This window comes from Podarcis muralis, chromosome 2 (assembly GCF_964188315.1).
Source record: "Podarcis muralis chromosome 2, rPodMur119.hap1.1, whole genome shotgun sequence".
NCBI classification, from domain to species: domain Eukaryota; kingdom Metazoa; phylum Chordata; class Lepidosauria; order Squamata; family Lacertidae; genus Podarcis; species Podarcis muralis.
Window position 1 is genome coordinate 31,437,947 of NC_135656.1, and position 21,658 is coordinate 31,459,604.

General features: G+C 44.3%; 1 protein-coding gene across 2 annotated transcripts in view; it reads left to right on the forward strand.

The window, feature by feature from the left end:
- The window catches only part of GCGR (glucagon receptor), a 43,107-nt gene extending 35,909 nt beyond the window's left edge, over positions 1 to 7,198 (forward strand). For both annotated transcript variants that reach the window (XM_028715830.2, XM_077924125.1), the window contains exons 9-14: positions 2,565 to 2,625; positions 2,862 to 2,931; positions 3,804 to 3,892; positions 4,241 to 4,379; positions 4,846 to 4,887; positions 5,774 to 7,198. In XM_028715830.2, coding sequence (XP_028571663.2) covers positions 2,565 to 2,625; positions 2,862 to 2,931; positions 3,804 to 3,892; positions 4,241 to 4,379; positions 4,846 to 4,887; positions 5,774 to 6,067 — 695 coding nt within the window. In that variant the 3' untranslated portion in view covers positions 6,068 to 7,198. The remainder of the gene's footprint in view (positions 1 to 2,564; positions 2,626 to 2,861; positions 2,932 to 3,803; positions 3,893 to 4,240; positions 4,380 to 4,845; positions 4,888 to 5,773) is intronic.
- The last annotated feature ends 14,460 nt before the right edge of the window (positions 7,199 to 21,658 follow it).

The following is a 21,658-nucleotide window of genomic DNA, read 5'->3' on the forward strand; positions in this document are numbered from 1 at the left end:
ATGTATCTGAACTTAACATTCTTTCAAAATATGCATTTCCAAACACCTCTTGTCTCAAAATACATATTTCTAAACGTTTCCCCCTCAAAAGACCAATTCTTAAACACATTTGGACACGTGTTTTGAGGCAAGAGCTGTGCTGGAACATTTGGGAAGTGTGAAAGACGTTGGCCTGGGAGGCACCGATCAGGTGAGCTCATATCAGAAATAACAGAAACAGAAGCATGCCAAGCCCCACCTCCTGCACTTGATTGGCTGCTCCTTACAACAAAGGGGGGGCATTTTGGGTACGATAATGACACCGTCTCATCTGTCTTCTTTCAGTAAACATTACTGGGGAGACATGAGAAGGAGACAGTGCTGTTTTCAGCAGTAGTCATCCATCCCTCATGACTAGTAATGTTTGCCCCAAAGGGCAAGCAGCTCTACATGGAACAGCACATTGTATTGCGGCTAAGGCCATGTAGAGACTGTAGTTTTTGAGGGCATTCTCTTGTTGATGCTTGCAGTCAAAATGATCACCCACCCTCTTACCCCCACTGTGGTCTCAGATCAAGTAGATTTTTGAGACATTGCAACAGCAGCAGCAGCAGCAACAACAACCCGATAGCATCTATTTGACCAGAGACAACAGTGGGTGAGAGATATTTACACTCTGGCTAACAAATGGTTCTTATCATACCACTGCCCAATTGCTAAAGAGCTACTGCCTGCATGGGACTTCTGATGCCAACTCTTTCATCTTATCCCTTGGGTAGTCAACCTAGTGCCCTCCAGATGTCCTCAGACTCCAGCTCCCACTAGCCCCAACCAGCAGGGTGAATGATCAGGGATTATGGGAGTTGTAGTCCAACTAAATTTTGAGGCTGGACCATCAAGAAGGCTGATCGCCGAAGAATTGATGCTTTTGAATTATGGTGCTGGAGAAGACTCTTGAGAGTCCCATGGACTGCAAGAAGATCAAACGCATCCATTCTTAAGGAAATCAGCCCTGAGTGCTCACTGGAAGGACAGATCGTGAAGCTGAGGCTCCAGTACTTTGGCCACCTCATGAGAAGAGAAGACTCCCTGGAGAAGACACTGATGCTGGGAAAGATGGAGGGCACAAGGAGAAGGGGGCGACAGAGGACGAGATGGTTGGATAGCGTTTTCGAGGTTACCAGCATGAGTCTGACCAAACTGCGGGAAGTAGTGGAGGACAGAGGTGCCTGGCGTGCTCTGGTCCATGGGGTCACGAAGAGTCGGACACGACTAAACGACTAAACAACAACAACAAATTTTGAGGACACCACTTTGGCTGCCTGCATCTTATCCTATCTACAGTGGTACCTTGGGTTACAAACGTTTCAGGTTACATACGCTTCAGGTTACAGATTCTGCTAATCCAGAAATAGTACCTTGGGTTAAGAACTTTGCTTCAGGATGAGAACAGAAATTGCGTGGCGGCGGCACAGCGGCAGCAGGAGGCCCCATTAGCTAAAGTGGTGCTTCAGGTTAAGAACAGTTTCAGGTTAAGTACCGACCTCCGGAACGAATTAAGTACTTAACCCGAGGTACCACTGTATCTTAAAAGCAGGCTTAATCCATAAACTGGGCTCCTTTGGGAGGAAGGGTAGGATATAAATTTAATAAATAAATATGCTTATCCACGTTCTGTTTTGAATGTGTCTGATGGTGCTTCCATGTGGCAGTCTATTTTGATATCAGTGCTACACATGCATGCAAGCTTTGCCCGGTGCCCACACAATGCTGATATTAGGTGGTGTGTTGTTGTTGTTGTTGTTATATTGAACAACATAAAAGGAAAAAAAGGTATACTATATCATACGGGATGGCGTTTTGATGTCATGTGGTCACTGCCCAAAACTTGGTCTACACGAACATCACTGAGTCTGCAGTAAACTCTCCCATAACAATGCCATTTGTGCCTCTTGCTAGCTGCTTCCTACTAAGCAGTTATACAGACACAGTTGTATCCAACGAAGTCATTTCATGAGCAGAATGGCTCCCACAAACACGATGGGACTTCCCTTCCCTCTCCTCCCCCTCCACATCCCTGCCACTGCCTGCAGGTCTGCTCTGGAGATTGGGAGAGGGACCTGGAGCAGGTTTGGGAGGAGGGCACAATGCAGTGGGGGGAAGGAAGTCCCTTCGCAATCTAGAAACGTCCAGGTCTTACCTGGAAATCTGAGGTGTTGTCTCTTTCCTGTGAAGCCATGCCGAAACCACATGTGCTATTATATATATATGTGGCAACCAGGCCAGGTTGGAATGTCTCTGTGTTCATGGAGCCTAGGCTAGGAGACAAGATCTGTCAACCTAGATTGGCCTCTTCACCTAGAGGATATATATCTCCAAGCAAATTGACTGCAATGATACTCCCAAGATTTGAGGATCCCTTGACTCCCTGCACCTCCTGGTAGCATTCAATGAGCCACTGGCAGATCTTGAGTCAGGATGAATCTAGTGCAGAAACTCTTCTCAGGATAAATTCCTGCCCTGCCAGACAGAGGCTGTTCCTTTTTTAGATATAAATCCTGTCTCTCTTTTTTCTTTTCTTCCAGGTGCCCCAGTACTCTTCATTGTGCCATGGGTAGTGGTGAAATTTCTTTATGAAAATATTCAGTAAGTTCCAGGACAATGTGTGTCTCTGCTGTGCAAACTGTTTGTAGGTTATCTGTAATGCTTCTGTCATTGCCAGGCAACTTAACAGGTGACATTCCTATGAGGGCTATGGTTGTGAGCAGACCACATTGTACTAAGTGTGAGCAGTGGGGGTGGGAGGTGCTGCAAGGAAGAGGACAGTGTGCCAGGCCACACTTCTTGCACACGATCCATGGTTTCTTTCTTTCTTTTCTGAGATGCTGGAGTACCAATCATAACATGGGGTTCTGGTGGATCCTGCGTTTCCCAGTGTTCCTGGCCATCTTGGTGAGTTCTCTTTATTCCTTGCTTGTCTCAGACGCCCACTGAACAGCCCACAATGGCTGCCCTTGTCCAGCAAAATGCAGAGGGAACAATCATTCTCCTGCCTCCAGCCTTCTTATTTGGTGTTCCTGAAAAATGAATAGGGCAACCTCCAAGTAATAAAATGTCTAAGGGGCACAATGTGATGCACCTTGTCATGCCAGGGGTAGGTGATGAACCAATTTTGGCCTGAAAGCCACATTAGCCACGTTGGGCACACAGCCCACTTCCTTAACTGATGGATGCAGATCAGCTGAGGGAATTATCAACCCCCTCCATAAAATGATGAAGTTGACGACAGGGGAGAGGGCACACAGCATCACCACCAAGGTGCTGAGCAGGGCATAGAGGCTTAAACCAGCACTGTCTCAACTAATTAACTAAATTGTTTTTTGTGCTGTCAAAATGCTGCCGGGGTGGGGTGAGAAAACATTTCTTTGGGGACCCAATTTAGCCTCCAAGCCTAAGATAAGCCACCCCTGTTGTCCATGTTACCAATAACAATAATTTAGTATGTGTATTATAGATAGCACTTTCCCTAAGCGCTCAGATCACAAAATGTTATTAGCAAGCATATGTACCAGCGATCCAGTAAATGCTCTGCAAACAGCTAATCCTATAGCCCCAGTGATGCATAGACATGGTCACAGCCTGGATGGGGCACTTTAGGGAGACCTGTGCAAGCCACTGAGAGCTTATGATGGGTCCAGAATTAATAACAGTAGTAATCATGGCTAAAATTAGCCCCTTATTTGCTATGCGTGTCTTTTGACTCTCCTGCAGTCCTGCCTCTTCTTCCCACTCAGCCACTCTCTCTCTCTCTCTCTCTCTTTCAGATCAACTTCTTCATTTTCATCCGTATCATTCAGATATTGGTCTCTAAGCTCCGTGCCCACCAGATGCGATACACAGACTACAAATTCCGGTACTGGCTCCTGCTCCCACCCTTCCCTGCTCTACAGTGCCATAGCTTTTCCCGGGACGGGAAGGTTCTATTACGTCCTGTTTACGCCATCATTGCCCATGGCATCACAGCCTTTGTAGGTTAGGGGCATCCCTTCCACATGTCCATGGGTTTTGGGGATGAGTACACTGACTTGTGGGTTTTTTAAGTGGCTTTCGATACGAGTCCAGCGGGTTTCTTTTCTTTTCATTCATAAGCCCATTCGTTCCTCCACCAGGTAGGTGGTTCATACGGGGTTCGGACTGAATACTGTGGGATGCTGCTGCCTTTTGCTTGTGATGCATTCTAATTAGCTGATGCCCCATTTAGGCTGGCCAAGTCAACACTGACGCTCATCCCGTTGCTGGGAATCCACGAGGTGGTTTTCGCCTTTGTCACCGATGAGCATGCCCAGGGCACGCTGCGCTATGTCAAGCTCTTCTTTGACCTCTTCCTCAGCTCCTTCCAGGTGAGGCTACACCAGAAGCCCATTCTTTGCTCAGGCCCATTCAAAAACTATAGAGAGAGAGACAAGCCTTTCTGGTTGCAATTATTATTATTTAACGTGTATAAGACTAGGTTTTTTCCTATAAAAATTATGCTAAAAAGTGGGGGTTGTCTTATACACGGATAGTGCATAGGGTGGACGTTTGATTGGTTGCTGCCGCATCTGTCTACAGCTGTTGGATGTGTTATTGGTTGTTGCGTCAAGGGCTGGTGTTGATTGGCTGAAGCTGGGGCAATTGGACAGATGATAGGCAACTTCTGCCTGTGAGGGGACAGATGAGCTCAACAACCCTGTGCAAACCCCCCCCAAAAAAGCTCAAGATGTCTGAGCCATCTCCCCCCATTTTCTTAAATTTGAGTCCCCCAAAATATACATGGAAAAATACAGTAAAATGGCATTATTCTGATTGCCTTCTCTGCCTCTTTAGGGAATGCTGGTGGCCATTCTTTACTGCTTTGTGAATAAGGAGGTAAGTGTGCTCTAAACTGGGGTGGGGGTGTGGTGGGGGAGGGAGATACAGGACATGCAAGCTGCTGCACAAGTAGGTAATGTCTGGCAGCAAGGATGATTTCCACCTGTATTATCTGAGTGGTACTGGAGGCACGGCTGGAGCAAGATGCAATGTCTTTTGAAATACTGTCAGAGATGAGTGACCCACCCAGCTTAATTCAAGTGGTAAGAAGGCAGATGCAGTCAAAGCTCCTCATCCGTGTGTGTCTGTCGCCCATTTAACTGGAACTGTGTAAGCAGAACACAACCAGTGCGGAGCTGTTGTTACAAGTACAACGGAATCTGTGCAAGTGTTGTTGGTTGCGTTTGCTTCTTTACATACCCATTTCTGTTGCAACTGACCAGCTGCACATGGTTTCAGAAAGGGGCATGTGCAATTTTCAGTGGACAGAGCAGTAAGAGAGGTGGTGCTTAGCCCTTTCCCTGTCCGATGCTTTTCCACCGCATCCTCCCATCTCCAATATGTCAGATCTTCTCGGCAAAGGTCTAGTCTGCACTTCTGATTTTGGAATTTGAGGGTGTCATGTGGTAGGGGGAGATGCAGTAAAAAAAGCAGTGGGAAACATTTTAGGCACCCTTCTCCTTGAAAAAAATTCCCTTCTGAGGTTGCTTTTCACTACATGAAGCACACATGTTCAAATACATGTTTGTATGTAACTTGCAGTTGTGAGCCCTTAAACTGGCTGTATTTCTCATATGCATGAGATTAATACAGAGTTTATTTATAAAGGTTTATAATCCTGCCATTTGTGGCAAAGCAGCCTACAGCGGATAATAATATTTAAAAATACAACCTCAAACCAGTAAATAACACATCCTCCCCGCAAATGTTTCTATCTCCATAGGTGCAGTCAGAGCTCATGAAGAAATGGACGCGCTGGAAGCTTGGCTGGGACATAGAAGAGGAATACAAGCACACGTACAGCCACACACCCCATGTCCGCAACGGGGGTACCAGGACCGGCGAGAAGCACAAGCTGGTTGGCAACTACCTCAATGGGCTGGGCCGCAGCCAAGCCACCATGCACACCAGCACTCAGTACCTGGAGAGGACAGCATGCAGTGCCAGTGAAAACTTGGCAGTGGCCGAGCAGCCCCATTGCTACGAGTTCCCTGACACAGCCGAGAGCAACCTCTGAAGCTGACTTGCCCGTCTGCCCCTGGCTTATGGGGCCTGTCTCACTCTTTGCCCCCTGAGGCAGCCGTCCTGCAGAGCAAAGAGGGCAGCTGGCAGCCCAGGAGGCTGTGGGACACATGACTGGAAAGTGTGCCCTCTGCCAAGCAGCTCGGCACTGACTAGATGGTGCAAATTCCTTTTCCGTGCTGGAGACATGCTTACGAGAGACCCAGCAAGACGAGCTGCCTTGCCTGTCCGCATGCTGAATGCTCCAGGACATGAGATCCAGGGGACAGCCCAGCCACAGGGCATCCTGACAGATGGGACAATGCCAAACAAGATTTGTAGTGGGAGGAGATTCTGTACAATTGTTAGGAAACTTTGAAAGCCTGCACATTTATGATTGTGCCAGAATCAGCACTGATCAGATTCCTTAAGAATTTCCTCTTTTTAAAAAAAAACAACCAAAATCCAGCAACCAAGTTTCTAGTCCTCATAAATTACAGAGAACAAGCACTATCTGCAAAATGCGCGCGCACACACACACACACACACACACACACAAAGGGTCTGTGCAATTTTTTTTTTAAATCAGTCATAGGGAAGGATATATCTAGAGGCTATCATATGTTTCTTTCATTTTCCCCAAACAAATTGTGCAGCAAAACATGCAAACGTATGTATAATTGTCCAATGCCAAGTGTCCCATTTGCAAAAGGTCAAATTTAGTGGGCTCTCTGAGTACAAACTTTGCAGATCCACTTTCGCACATATGAAAATGTAGTCTCTGGAACAGAGATGTCTTTGCCTTCTGGGCACATGGGATGGCATACCACTTAAAGAGATATTTTGGAGCCGTGCAGAAAGCATTGCCTGCAGAGTTCGGAAGGAAAACAGTACTACTATTCAGTATATATATCTACGTGGAAGTGACACGACTCACTTGGGTCACTGACTTTGTACGTGGCTGTACCATTGCATCCGCACTGTGGGCATGCTTGCGCCTTCTGTGCTGGGTGACTCTGTAAATCTACTTGTGTGGGCAATACAAGCTCTGAGGGCCTCTTCTGTGTCTGAGTATGTCTGCCTGTCAGTGCCAATGTTCGGGTGATTGAAGGACCCAATAAATTGTGCTGTATGTCCTGGCAACTTAGACGGTGCCTCCTGATGCACTGAGATGTTTATCCTTGCTGGGGCCTGGACTGCCTTTCATTCACCAGCATGGACAGGAACAGGTGTCCTGCACCAGCCTTGTCCTTCAGAAGTACTAACCTTTCCAGGGAGGCCACGCAGCAGCTTTAAATTAGAACCACTGCAAGAAACAGGTAATTGCCAACTCCTACCCCTGTGTGATGTCCCATCCAGTCCCCAAGTCCCTTTACAAAAGTGCTTCACTAGCACCCTCTGATGCCAAAATCTCCAAGCAGCAACCATTGGTATGTTCTTCTTTAAGAACACTGCATTCCACGCTGTCCAAAAAAAGTTGCTTATTTTTTTAAAAAAAATTATTTTCAGCATATGTACATGCACATGTGCATGCACGCACAAATGTGGCTTCTGAACATGAACAGCCACATAATAACTCCATGCATGCACATCTTAGTGATGTGCCATAGCAGGACACCAACTGCAGTATGCAAGAAGTCTTCAGTGCAGGCATGTTAGGAAATCATCACAGCAGTCGGAGGCCATCAGCTTCCTGCTACCTCCCTCCTGCCCATTCCCATTTGCAGCCAGTCTAAGCACTGGCAGGAAACAATCACCTTCAGCTGTGGCAGGCTTCAGGAGGCAGGTGGTCCGGTGGGGCAGAGAGCAGATTTCTCTCCATTCCTTACCTGCTTCCAGCCTGGTTTCTTCCTCTTCCATCCCATCACTTGTCTGCCCGTATACTATGGTGTGGATTCCCTCTGTGGGCACAGAATGCTTTCTAGCCATGGACTTGTTGTCTGCTCTTAGACAGATTGCTTTCTTTCTGCCTCTGCAGCTTTCCTGTGAATGGGAATCGACTATAAACCAGAAACGTAATTTTCATTATTTTCTGCTGCGTAGCAATTGTCTGGCCTTGAGCAAGTATTTTTTTTAGCCCTTGCTCCAACTGCTAAGTCCAATAGGACTGCTCAGGGGGTCTCCATCACAGGTGGTCATCACACGGAAAATATCGGCAGGAGTAGCATTTTCATTGTGAAGGCCTTGTTCTCTTTACTTCTGGTGGAGGGAGACATGTACACATAGAATGAGCTGGAATAAAGTTCAGGCAGTGCAGAATTGTAACAGGTTGATATAAGAAAGGTCCCCCTAAAGCTGCCAAGGTGTATTTTTAAGATTAAATACTGTTCACATTATCTGACCTGGAATAAGGCCTGAATGCCAACTGAAAGGGCCTGGGGCAAGGTTACTGCTCATTGTGGATTCTTACAGACATCTGTGGAAACAGTTTGAATGCTTATAGAAGCCTGAAAAAAAGCATTCATATTGACATGTAATTTGATTCACAAAGCATTATTTGAGATAGCAACAGCAGGCAAAACTTGAAGATGGGACAAAGAGATCCTACTGAGGAAGAAGAGAGAGGAGGTAAGCTTGAAAATGAACTTGCAGCACATCCCAGATCCTTTTCTGTTAGGAAGGAACCTGTGACGCTCCAGATATTGCAGGACTACATGATCCTCCCTGATCATTGACCATCCCAGCCAGAGCTGATGGGAGTTAAGAGTCCAAAAACATCTTGAGGGCCACAGGTTTCCCATACCTGTGATATTAGATCACTGAAATCATACTGACTGCTCAGCTCTGCAGCCCTGCCCAGTCATGTCACTCAATAATCCACTAGTGGCGTCACTTCTGCAGAGGACCACACTTGAGACAAGTGCATGGCCCTTTTCCTGACATGGGATGATGACGCACCCATTGTGCTCACTTTGGATGCCTGCTGGACAGGTTACAGAAGAAACGAAAATTGTGTAACATCTTTCACAAACACATAGCACTTGTCGTCATGCCCCCCCCCCCGAGCTACGTGCGCAAACAGGAGAGCATAGTTATGTCACACACTTGCGCTCTCTCCAGTTCCTTTGTGCCTCTGCCTAAGGTGCTTTGGCAGCATGTGACTTCTAAGTCTCCCTGAGCTAGTTTTAGGAACAGGACAATCCCCTTGTTCATGGGATTAGTCCCCCTGTCTCTCCCCCAGTGCACCACCTCCCAAAATGTCCCCCCAAACAGGGAAGCATATGCCAAAGTAACACTCCGCTCGCTGCTACGCATGCACACCCTCTTCAGTTTGACAGTGGGGTACATGCACACAGCCAGTTATTTGCTTGGCATTCATAATGCCTGTGACCCTCCAGCGAACGCCTTCCTCGTTTCATCTCCCACTGGTTTTAATTCAAAACAACACCTCGTTCCCAAGCCGTGAGATGTAGAGCTTTTCCTTCCCTCATTTGGGAAGGAACACAATCCAGTGCCCTCTGCACCCTCAGCCAGACCGCAGTCACACCTGGGGCCTGATTGGCTTAAGACCCAACAGACTGTAAACATGTCCCAGAGCCAACCCCACACATTCTGTTTAGGACTCAAGAATCTGAAAGGAACAGCAGGCCCAAGTGACCATTTAATCCGAGCCTTCACTCCGTGTTAACATGCAACAGGAGAAGAGACGCAGAATCCCGCAAAGTAGGGCAATCTGTGCAATCTGGAGAAAAATGCTTTCTGCTCCAAACGGTGGCAGTGATGGCTGTTTTGAAAATTCAGACATGCTGAACTCGCAAAGCTTACCAAATGCTTTCTTTTATTCCAGCAAGCATTTTAATTGAAGTCTGATTTTAAAGGTTTAACCCATTTTTAGTCTTGTAGTATTGGGTCCCCTGTACAACTGCTTAGAGAAGGCTGTGGTGAAGCGGCACACAGTTGCTGGTATCCGTCTGTCTGGGGAGACAATGGAAGAATGCACTATCAGGCGTAAAGTCAAACTGCTGGAAAGTTACAGTGCCTGCTGTGGCTGTAGAGACCGATATAGGAGAGACATGTTTTATTGCAGCTGGGGCAGATGAAGGAATCTGGTTTAACAGTTGGAGATGCACCATGGCATTTCTTTTCTCTGTGCTCCTCCCAGCAGTCTAGAGGATGTGACCTAGAGGAGAAATGACCGCTTGGATACATGACCAGTCTGTCTCCAAGCACTGCAGTTGTCTGCAAGGGATTCGCACATGGTGGGGCATACAAGTGTCATACAAATTGTTGAAATAAATAAATAAGTTGCTGTCTTGCATATAAGCTCACACTGCACATGGAATAGAAGCCCAGTGACCAGAAGTGCAAGTTGTCTTTGGAAACATAACAGCAGTATTTGCCTGGTTTATTGTTTTCCTCTCTCTTGCAACCTTCACACCCAAGAGCAGCCGAGAATGGACTCAAGAACCACCACCGCAGCCATCTGTTCACAGGCCTGTGGTGAGCAAGGGGCACAGACTGAGCTGATGTCTCCCCCCACCCCCTGCAAGGAAGCCACTGCCGTCACCGGGTGCCTCTGACTGAGATAACGAGCCTAATTGAAGCAAATTGCCGGAGCACAAAGGCACTTGATGCAAAGGTAAATATGGCTGGTGGTGGGTCAGGCGCATGGCATGGACGGCTCGTTCTTCGCAGTTGTCAAAGTATCTCAAAAGTGAAGCCCAAGAAAGATGCCTCGTGCCTTTCCTCTGAAAGGGAGCGCCCACAATGCTGTTGCCTTCAAAGAGGCTGCTGTGACTACCACAGTGGAGAGAGAGGAGCAATTGCACTCAGGTTCTGTGATGCTCAAATTCCAAGATGAGCAACGAAATACTTGATCATGACCTGTCTCCCGCCGACTCAGTTCCAAGATTATGTGGGATGGTGGACAATGTCCCCATGGCGGAACTTTCAGTGTAGCATGTTTGTGGACTCAGATGTGGCCTGAAATGTTGCAGGTAAGCACCATAGGGCCAGCCCATAGCCAAGGGGGCTGGCTGTACCATCGTCATGAAGAGTCCAGGGAGACTGACTTTCGACCTTCACTGATATGAATCCTAGGCAGGCCTTGGACTCCTGGCAGCATGCATGGTTGGCACACACCGTCCTTATCTCCCACCCTATGTAACTGTGCCCAAATGCAGAAAGCTGTGTCTCTATTGGCACACTGAGTAGAGTTGGCAGGATAAATTACAGCCCAGAGAGCACAGCACCCTAGGCACTCCTGTCTGTCGTGTGGGCGATGCTGCGCCTCTGACAGCCACTTAGTCTCCAAGCGCAGACAGAAACTTATGTAAGAGCCCCATCGGGGTCAATTTCACGGTCCAGATCCTAGAGCCTAGGGAGCAGGCAGAGACCCCACCCACACAACACAGGAGGTGCAGGCAGACATTCCTTCCTATTCCTGGCATGGGATGCTCTGATCTTATCAACAAATGCTCACGATGGGAAACTCTGGCCTATGGTGTCATGAACTTCGCCCAGAAAGGTGATTTAGAAAGAGCTAAAGTTGCTGCCACTCTCTACCCCACTACACACACACACACAACCTATTGATTCTTGGGGCCCATAAATTGTACCCTGCCACATGTGTCTCTCAGAGGACTACTCCCAAAACAACTTGTGTCAGCCCAACTTCAACACATCCCCCACTAGCTCCTCTTATCACTGCCTGCATTTCCCAATGAAGTGAGGCCAATTTAGGGAAATTTGTTCTCCTCAGTTGCAAAGTTCTCTCACAGTGCAAAGAGCAGAAAGTGAAGCGGTTTCCTGGGCCCCACCAGTGCTGCTTGCTTCCCCAGCACTCTTGGGTTCCATGCGCCACAGGGAAGGCAGAAGATCAAATGAACTGACATTTTCTCCCAGCTGTAAAGGACTGTGGCACATGTCATCTGCGAAGGAAGGGCTTCCATGGTAACAGGGGATGCTCTGACACGAGCAACACTAGCTAGGCAGGGATCCAGACTTCTTAGGAGGAATGAGTTACCTGCTGGTGGACACAGGCATGACTAAACACTAGGAGACAAGGACTTATCACAAAGTACATATAGACCAGCTCTGCCTAAGCACAGGTGAGCAACTTGTGATTGTGGAAGGGGGATGTTTTTAAGCCATGCCATGCTGGTTCATATACACACATTACCTTGCTCACAGGAGTGATGGACTCTGGAGCTAGCAGACTACTTCATATGGAGAGGAGTCTGTAAAATTAGCAAGCAACTGCACAGATGTCAAGGACTGGTACGATCATTCCTTTGCTAAATATACAATTACTGAAAAGGAGGACAATCAATCTTGAGTCTTGTTTCATATAGGAGTGGATATTCACAATCAATCTTTACACTAGCCTCAGTACTGACTGATTTCCCCCATCCCTCTGTGCAAACAGTATCAAAGAATAAGATTTCAGAAGAGGGGGAGAGAATAGGAGCGTCAGAAGAGCGGGGGGGGGGGGCTAGATGGGGCATGTGCAGCAATTCATGTGTCTTGCAAGGTGTCCAAGAAAAATATATAGGAAAAGAAGCTATAGCTGTCCCATCCACCACTCTGGGGTCAAAACAGTGAGACTTGAATTCCTTCTGAAATCTTTTCTCGGTTTAATTTATAAGATTCAGCCAGGCCTGCAATTTAAACAGAGCTGAAACAGTCAGAAAGAATAACTATTTCCAGCATTATTTCATTTGAATGATGATTCAAGGCCCACGTATGAAAACATCACTTTAAAGTGTTTTATAGAAATGTGTTTTCTATTCTGCTGCAAAGAAGTTCAGTAAAACCTCAAAACGTACTTTCACCACTTAGGCACATGCATTTCTGTGGATTAAAAGAGACATCATAATGTTTACACACTTTTAAATGCTAGCGCCTTAGGAATAATGTATGGAGAGGAAACGCACCATAATCAGCCTAATGAGTTTGGGAAGCTGTCATTTGGTTTCTGTTGCTCTCCTAGGGCCTTTTATTATCTCAATACTATCTTGTTTGTAACAACTCAGCGTTAATGGTAGTGATTCATTTTGCTCTTCACAGCGTAAAATTTGGTCATTAAAAGAAAATCAGATAACTGTCACAATCCTAGCTCTCTTACCAAATAAAATAAAACTAAACTGTTGGCTTCAGGAAAAATAAACAAACACATGCTAAACATATTCAGGAGCTATGTGGAATAAAAATGTTTCCACACTATACAAACTCCTTTTTAGATGGGAGCTAAGGGAAGCTAATGGATATGTAAACAAAGAAGACAAGAACCTTAAAACTAAACCCAGCCAAAATTAAGTACTTTTAAGTTTCCTTGATTTCAGGAACGGCACTTGCTTAACTTTTCCTATCATTATCAACTGGATTTTGAAAACCTTAATTAAATCATGCTTTGAAAAACAACAGCTTTGAATTCCAAAAAGTCACTGAAACCTATTTAAAATTATATATTCTGCAGCTCAAAGCAGAAAAAGTCATTCAGGTATCTAGATCCCCTTGTCATGACTCATAGGATAAGAGAAACTAGTTCATTCATAGATCAGGTTAAAAGAAGAATGAGCCTTGAGATGAATGGGATTTTTCACCACGAAGAAAAGGCAAACTGCAGGATGTCTCACAGTTTACCCATTGATTAACTGGAAAAGGGGATGGAGAGGAAGTCTGCACAACCGGCAGACAATCAGTTTGATTTAGCACAATTAAGCTCATAAAATGCTGCAACAGACTTACACACAGATCTCATAAAATGCCTCATAAGAAACAATGCAATCAAATTCAAGGTTGAGAAGCACAAATGTTGGGAATCTAGAAAAATGAAGTATGCAGAAAAGACATCTGATAATCCTTACAGATAACACAGCTCACTGAGAAAATATCAACTTGATGTACTGAACAGTCATCAAAGAGACAATGTCAGGAACTGTTAGGGGAAACATAAAAATAAAACCAAAAATATCACAACCACATATATTTGGGGTGTCAGCCTAACTTGAATACTGTGCTATTTTCACCCTATCTCAAGAAGCTACTAATTTGTCACAGAAGAATTGAAAAAACTGCAGTGAAAAGCACATGCGAACACACACATCTGTGGGGGAGAAAGCAGTTTCCAGTATTTGCAGTACAAGCAACCTAATTTCATTCTGGTATTGTTTGAGTTCACTTTTGTTATAGGGCGTTTGCCTTTTGTAATTCCAAATATAACTTGCATTCACTGCCCCACTGCTGCCATGGCACCTCCATCCCTCAGGTTGCACAGGACATTCCTAGAGATGTGCAGTCAAGCTTTGGTTCCAAGATGCTTCCATTGACCATCCTTTTAAAAACTAGTCATCTAGAGCCAAATGTATGCTCGCACCCTATTAAAACAGTGCTGCCGTCCCAAATTCATTCTGTACTTGCAAGTATAGACTGAGCAGGTACAAGAACACCTACACAGATCAAGTGTACAGACTGAATTGTAGAGTTAATGCAAGACATCCACTATAGTAAGTTGATGCAGAAATTTGGCTCTGTTCCAAACACACATCTGAACCACACCACTAGGGATTCCATCCATGCCTATGAGGGTTCCTAGATCCTTTCACGCAGACCACATAACCGAATGCGTGTTTTGCGTATCTCAGCTCTGCGCCAACAGCAGTGTAATGACTACATAATTAAAGGCTTAAATGAAGGGAACAATGTTTTCTATCAGGGGCTGTTGGCCAAGCGCGTCATTAGAACTGAGTCACAACAATGAGCAACTCATTTCCAAGAACCACCCCCTCTAAATGCGGAAGAGGAAGGACTTACTGACGCAAGGTGCAAATAGAACAGAGTCCCTCCCAATTTCTGGTAGCGTTATGTATTTCATAAGGGGTATATATGGCCAATGACAGATCTGTTCTCCTTGAAAATCTTCAGGGCATTTTAGAAGCCAATTCCGTACTTAGTTCTCATCAGTATTCTGATTGAAGAAATCCAGCAATCAGTTTGCATACATCATTCACAGGGGTTTCTTAGCCTATTGTCATAGCAAACTGTCCTAGCTTAACAGGAGCTGTGTGGTTATCTGGCTACTGTCAGGATTGAATATGGAAAATCTAGGATTCAAAAGCTGGTTCAGCCCCAAGCTCATTGAGTAAGCCTAGGCAAATCACTTTCTCTCTGCCTACCTAACCTACAGTACAAAGGGCAATGGATTTTTGTGATTAAGAAAGTGAAGAGGAAATGCACTGGCACGAATGGCTAACGGAAAGGTGTATGAACACCCTACAAGCAAATCAGAACATATGCTCAGTAAAGACCACACATAAACTAACCTCTGCATAAGGTTAAATTGTGCAAGTAAATGAGGATGAATGTTCAATAAATAGGTTGTCTGGAGGAGCCCTGAGATTAGCATCCCATACGGAGCACCTTGGAAGGGCAGCATACATGTGCGGCAGATAAATTATCGCTTTAAAACTTCTCACACATAACTAGATGGATGGTTGGGTGATGCTGTGTATTCTCATCTGAATGAAAAGAGCTGAAGATGCGTTTGAAGGACTCAACCCTCAGCACCTAGGCTACTTTGGGCATAAGGAAGACTAGGCTTGAAAAATTCATACTTTCTATGTCAATAAGTATTTAGGGAAATCTTCATGTTTTGAAGATAGCTCTTGCTGGTTAGTTAGTTTATTAAGACCACTTTGCTTTTCCTCACACAGGAAAGGTCAAAAACACTTCATGATTTCTAGAACTTAACTCCCTGCCCCAACTATGCTGGATAACTGGAGAACAAGTGGTGCCATGATAAAAACAGACCGCAGAAATTGATTTTGCTTAGCACAGAAAATACTAAGAGGTGACATAATCTACTATTCAACTACTTGAAGGCCTGTCAACAGCAGGAAACAAATAGAAGAGCTCTACCAACCACCCAAAAGGTTGATGCTTGGCTTTAGGAAGAACGTTTTAACTCTATGATGATAGAAGACTATACATGTTTGGTTCGGAATATGGTGGATTATGTTGATGTAGCTGAACTTTGTACAGTGGTACCTCAGGTTACATACGCTTCAGGTTACATACGCTTCAGGTTACAGACTCCGCTAACCAAGAAATAGTTAAGAAAAGGTTAAGAACTTTGCTTCAGGATGAGAACAGAAATCGTTCTCCGGCTGCGTGGCAGCAACAGGAGGCCCCATTAATTAAAATGGTGCTTCAGGTTAAGTACAGTTTCAGGTTAAGTACGGACCTCCGGAACGAATTAAGTACTTAACCCGAGGTACCACTGTACATTTTAAAACTTAGTTCCCGATTACTGTAGATTAATGATCAGTATCCTGCCTCAGAATAAACCACATACTCTTTGGATATTGAGCTTTGCAGGTGCCAGTTCTTCCTTTCCAGGAGTTCTTCACTCTACCTCTGGGACACAGCAAGTTTAGACTCAAATTATTTCTAGTTTTTTTATAAGCTGGGAATAGATCACAAGGCATACATCTACCTATATTAACCTTGTTTGTACATTTTTCTGTTGTGCAACTGGGACAGCATACTGAGCAGGTCAGGCCGTCAACTCAATCTAGTCTGGTGCAGTTGATGTTCTTGTGACTGGTTTCTTTTTCTTGTCTATTCACTCCCTAATGAGAGCCAAGACTTCGCCAACAGGGCATGTTTCATTTGTATCAGCACTGCCATCTTCAGACAAAAACAGGGAACGTCCCACAAAATTTTATCCAAACTTATTTCCCCATCAGGACAGAGAAAACATGGGAGCTCAAGGGCATTGCTTCACACTTTGGCTCCTTTCACTTGACATGAGAGAGAAAACAGGAATGAGAGAAGAGGGTGCTCTTTGTTGGACTCAGTTTTATATTTTTATTTTCAGCCAGCCAAGCCACTTCCGTTTTGTTTATGGGCAGAAAGGATTGCAGCCTCCTTACATTTATGGATGAAACCAATTAAGCAAGTTTCGGTCCATCCAGCTAGAGCTTGGGTACTCCAAATTCTCTCTCTTGTGCCATACTGTATCACTCAAGTTGCTGACTTCCAAGTAGAAATGAAAGTGGAACAAAGAAGGCCTCACTTCAGGCCCCCTGTCGCCCGTTGAGCAGATCTCATCTTATCCACACCTGCGCTGCTGTATAGCCACAAGATAATACCTGCTCTTCATTCTCCTATAACTTTTAACACTCTTAACCATGTTTGGCAACGCACCATCTCCTTTTATACACATTATACAAATCTAGTGAAATCATGAATCACTGTGATTTCAGGGATATCATAGATTAATACAAGTCTTGCAGCAGAATCATGAGAACAGTAGTTAATTAGCTACCAGGCAGCTAATTAATAATAGGAAAGGTGTCCAAAGCAGACAAGCAAATAGGCAGAATAAAGAAGGCAACTTAAAAAAAAAAAAGCTTTCTGTTAGTGTATGGGAAGTGGGGACAGACTCAATATGCAGATAGGCATATCTGTGTCATCAGGGATGAGCATGGAATAGATGTAAAGGCTTTACTATCCTCATATCTAAGGGCCTACATGGATGGGTGAATTCACTGAAAGGGATTTAGTGAGAAAGCAGGAAGAGGATTAAAAACACAGAATAGGAAATGTGGCCCTGTCTGTTGGACAGAAGAATATTCATTTTTTTCTGCGATCAACCAAGCGACATTGATCTGTATAGATGGATAAAGAACAACTAGCATGGGGATGTCTCAATGTCCTGTGTCCCGTCCTTGTGTATTTGGATGGATATAACAAGATCAAGCCACTCCCAACTCTTCCCAGTTAATGCAACACAAAAACCCCACCCTTTGTGTTAATGAGTGCTTGCTGACACATCAACTAGGGAAACTGTTCCACCCACATCAACATCAGATATTTGTTTTTACTCTGAACTCTCCACAGGTTTAAATCTATAGTATGAGCAACACCCTTTTTCTTTCTTTCATTAAATGGGTTTCTCTTCAACGTGCAAGGTATTTTAGGACAATTTCAATGCAAAACAAATGCACAGTATTTTTGTTGTTGTGAGAAAGCTACATGTGCCCTTGCCTCCAAGCCATTTGCAAACTCGCTGCACTTTTTAATTTAAAAAAATACTCAAGCTACGGTATTTTGCAACTGGGAATTTGCTATTTCCTTTTATTTGCCACAACTGTTGCAGGAGTGAACACTGTACATACCTAAAAGTGATAAGCTTCCCCGACCCCATCATTTTGCCACTTTTTAAAAAGGATCTCTAAAAGCTGAATATTTCTGTATCTTTTCTGAATCTGCTGTATCTTTCAGAAACAAGCATATCCACACAAAAACCTGTTACACAGAGAGAGATTTGTAGAGCAAAGCTGCCCCTTCTTTTTGCAATGCAATACCTTTCTAGAATAATTCATTTTATTTTCCTTAGAATTTAATTATGGTTTTGAGTGAAGGTTTTGAGCCCCCCACCCCTCTGAAATGGAGTGGTGGTGGTGGAAAGGCTATTCCCTGCAACAATATTCCTGCTCCTCTAGCGTTTCATGTGTGAAGGGTATCAGGTCAACTTGTGCAGGATCAGAGCCAGCATTAACAGCAAGGACTATTAAATCCAATTACTTTTGTGATTTGGTAAAAGTCCTCACTTTTTCAGCAGTGAGAACATTTTTTTATTTAATGTAATTAGACCCACTATGCCAAAATTTGACCTCATAACCCCAAAAAGAATTCTAGGCCACAAAATGCAAGGGGCAAGGGGGAATAGCTCATAAACCTCACAGGTCAGACTCTCTAAATAGGACTGTGTTTCAAGAGATTCACAGTGGCCAGAGGTGACAGGGTTCAGCCTTGGTGAAGTGATGGGGGAAATCTTGCATCTAGTAAGTGTAATTTAGATGGCAATAAATCCTCTGGACCAAAGGACGAAAACAGATCTGGGTATATTAATAGATGCAGCATTTAAATCCCCGTCCCCTCAGACAGCAACAGGGATGTCTCATGCTTTCTTGCAGGACTGTGGTACCTTAGGAGTGTGGAAAACAGTGCAGGTTTCCAAAGCCATTAAGTTGGCTTCCACAGTCCTATGTATAAGGTGTAAAAAGACAAGTGTTCCATGTTGTTAATTCACGTACCAGGACTTACTCTTCCAGTTCCACACTCACAATCACTTAAGCTGAATAGAATCCCCCACTGCTCATGTAAGTGTATGCTAAAAGGATGGGGAAAGCACACTATTTCACAACTTTTGATCATTCGAGTATGGCTGGCTGGGTAAGAGGTGACAAGCTCATCTCAAGAGACCATGAGCATGTGCCCTGAAGTTCCACAACAACGGGAATCATGCAAAAACAAGATGACGTGTGATCCATCTACAAATACAGCCGCCACGTTAAGTAGAAGGCAGAACGTAGGGATTGGCAGCTGGAGGCCCAGGGACAAAATCCAAGCTGGCAAATGAATAGTCATTTAGCTGCAGACCAAGAATACACACACACACACACACACACACACACACACGTACCTAGGACACTTTATTCCCAAGCACCCACACTGGGGTTAGTTTCTGTACTCGGTTAGTGTTAAACTGCCTTGTGAAACCCAGCCATACAGACGGGGTATAAATAATACATTATATCATTATTTTTATTATTATTGCTTCATTCACTCACTTTCCACAAGGCACCCACATGATGTCAGCATCCAATTGTTGTCCCCCCATGTTTCTTCTATGGTTCTTCTGCCTTTTCTCGGAGATCAGAATATCTGCTTTTAATTTTTTACTAGAACTGGTTGCAGTTTTTCTGCACACGCAGATAGCCATAGCTAGGCTTTTCCAAATCCAATGTGTGTGGTGTCTTATCGGGCAGGTGAATATATCAGCAGTATCACACATCCACTATCACCTCTATAAGGGGCATCATTTTATCAAGAATTCTTTGTTATTCCCTTAGTTCCGATCATTAGCATCAAGACACTTTTTGGGCCATACTTATTTAAAAAGTTAAGTTCTCCACACAATAATTACAAAATGAAAGTGCCATGGTGCTAACTTTTAAGATTTAAGACTCACCCCTCTTTCTCTTCATTGCCATCATTTCAGCACTGCAGATTTTCCCTATCACTTTTAAAGACCTAAAGGTGATCTCATTATTGCACTTAAATAAATAAACTAAAAAAACTGACTATAGGAAATGGCTGCCCAAATGTCTTTCTCCTCCTTTACCCATATAGTTGTGTGACGCACAGTAATGTGGATTGTTCGTAGCAGGATATACACATATAAAAGTTTCCCCCACCATGTTAATTTTGTATTTTTAAAACATAGCATTATAAATTCTCTGGTCAAAGTCCATACCAAGCCCATCACTCTTGGGTGATTAAGGGTCAATTTACATGATAAAATCTTTATGTTGAGAAATCAACACGAGCTGATTTGTTCCATATAATCTCATCACATTCCAGTTGTGCCCACATTTGGAATATTTTTGGGGGTGGGTGAATTGCAAAGGTGTCTGGTCTAACGATGCAGCCACTCAGGTAAGAGGTTGCAGGGGACACTGCCCAGTCAAATCAAAGGAAAGACTCAAATTATGTAGGTGTAACTTCACACAAACAGCCACATGGGTTAGCACTAATGACCATTCTGTAGCCTTTTCAACAGAAGGGACAGATGTGATCAGCACATTTACAGTCTTTGGCATCCCTACACAATGGGTTGAGGACTAACATCTATCCTCAAAGATTTACAAAGCACTGCATATTCCTGTATCTATACCTGTATCATCAAAAAGCTGGGGCAGGAGGACTAATTCTGAGGCTGATAATATTTTCTGAAATCTATAAAGCCTTTACACATCCCAAAATATCTGGTGAAGAACAAGGGACATAACTACATATTACCAAAAACAACATGTCTGGTTCTCCTTGTTTTCCTCAAAAATGGGGGGGGGGGGCCTAGACACAGGGCTGTTTTGGGCTGAAACCACATTTTCCCTGAGGCAGCACTGCACTAAAGCATAACCTATTAAACACAAGAAAGAGCAATAATGATTAATGGAAAGAAGTAACCTCTATGGACTAACCCCACAAATAGAATGTAAACCTATCCCAAGTAAAGATTTACACTTTCAGAGTGTCTTGGAAAACTGCCCTCTTTGTTTAGCTTGGATCAACAAATAAGATCTCACTTAATTGGGTTAATTCCCATGTTGGCTTCATATTTCAGCCAGAAAAAGAAACCCTGCAATACTGCATGGAGGGAAGTGCATGGTTAAAGGTGCTGAAGGATTTACTGAAACCATCTCGTTTATCATTATCACACCACGGGCAACCTTTATTTTCTTCATTTGATCTTCTATATCTTCCTTGAGGTCTCCTTGGCACTATGCTCCATGTTGCTTTCATAGCTACGTTTTTGTGCTGCCTGTTGGCAGAGAAACACACTCTGTTCTAATCCAATTCATGACATGACATTTGGTCAAAGTAAACAAATTGGTCAGGCTGGGTGCAAATATTGCCCACTTCAATCAAGACTGGCAAAAGCGCTCAGCAAGTTGAGTATGATTTCAAATCTAGCATAAAGATATATTTGGGAAAGCAGACTGAGATAAAATATCCACAGCACAGCAAACTACTGAGGATTCTTACCGCATTTGGGGGTGCTGATTCAGTTTGCTGCGGTAGGAAAATCCTGCTA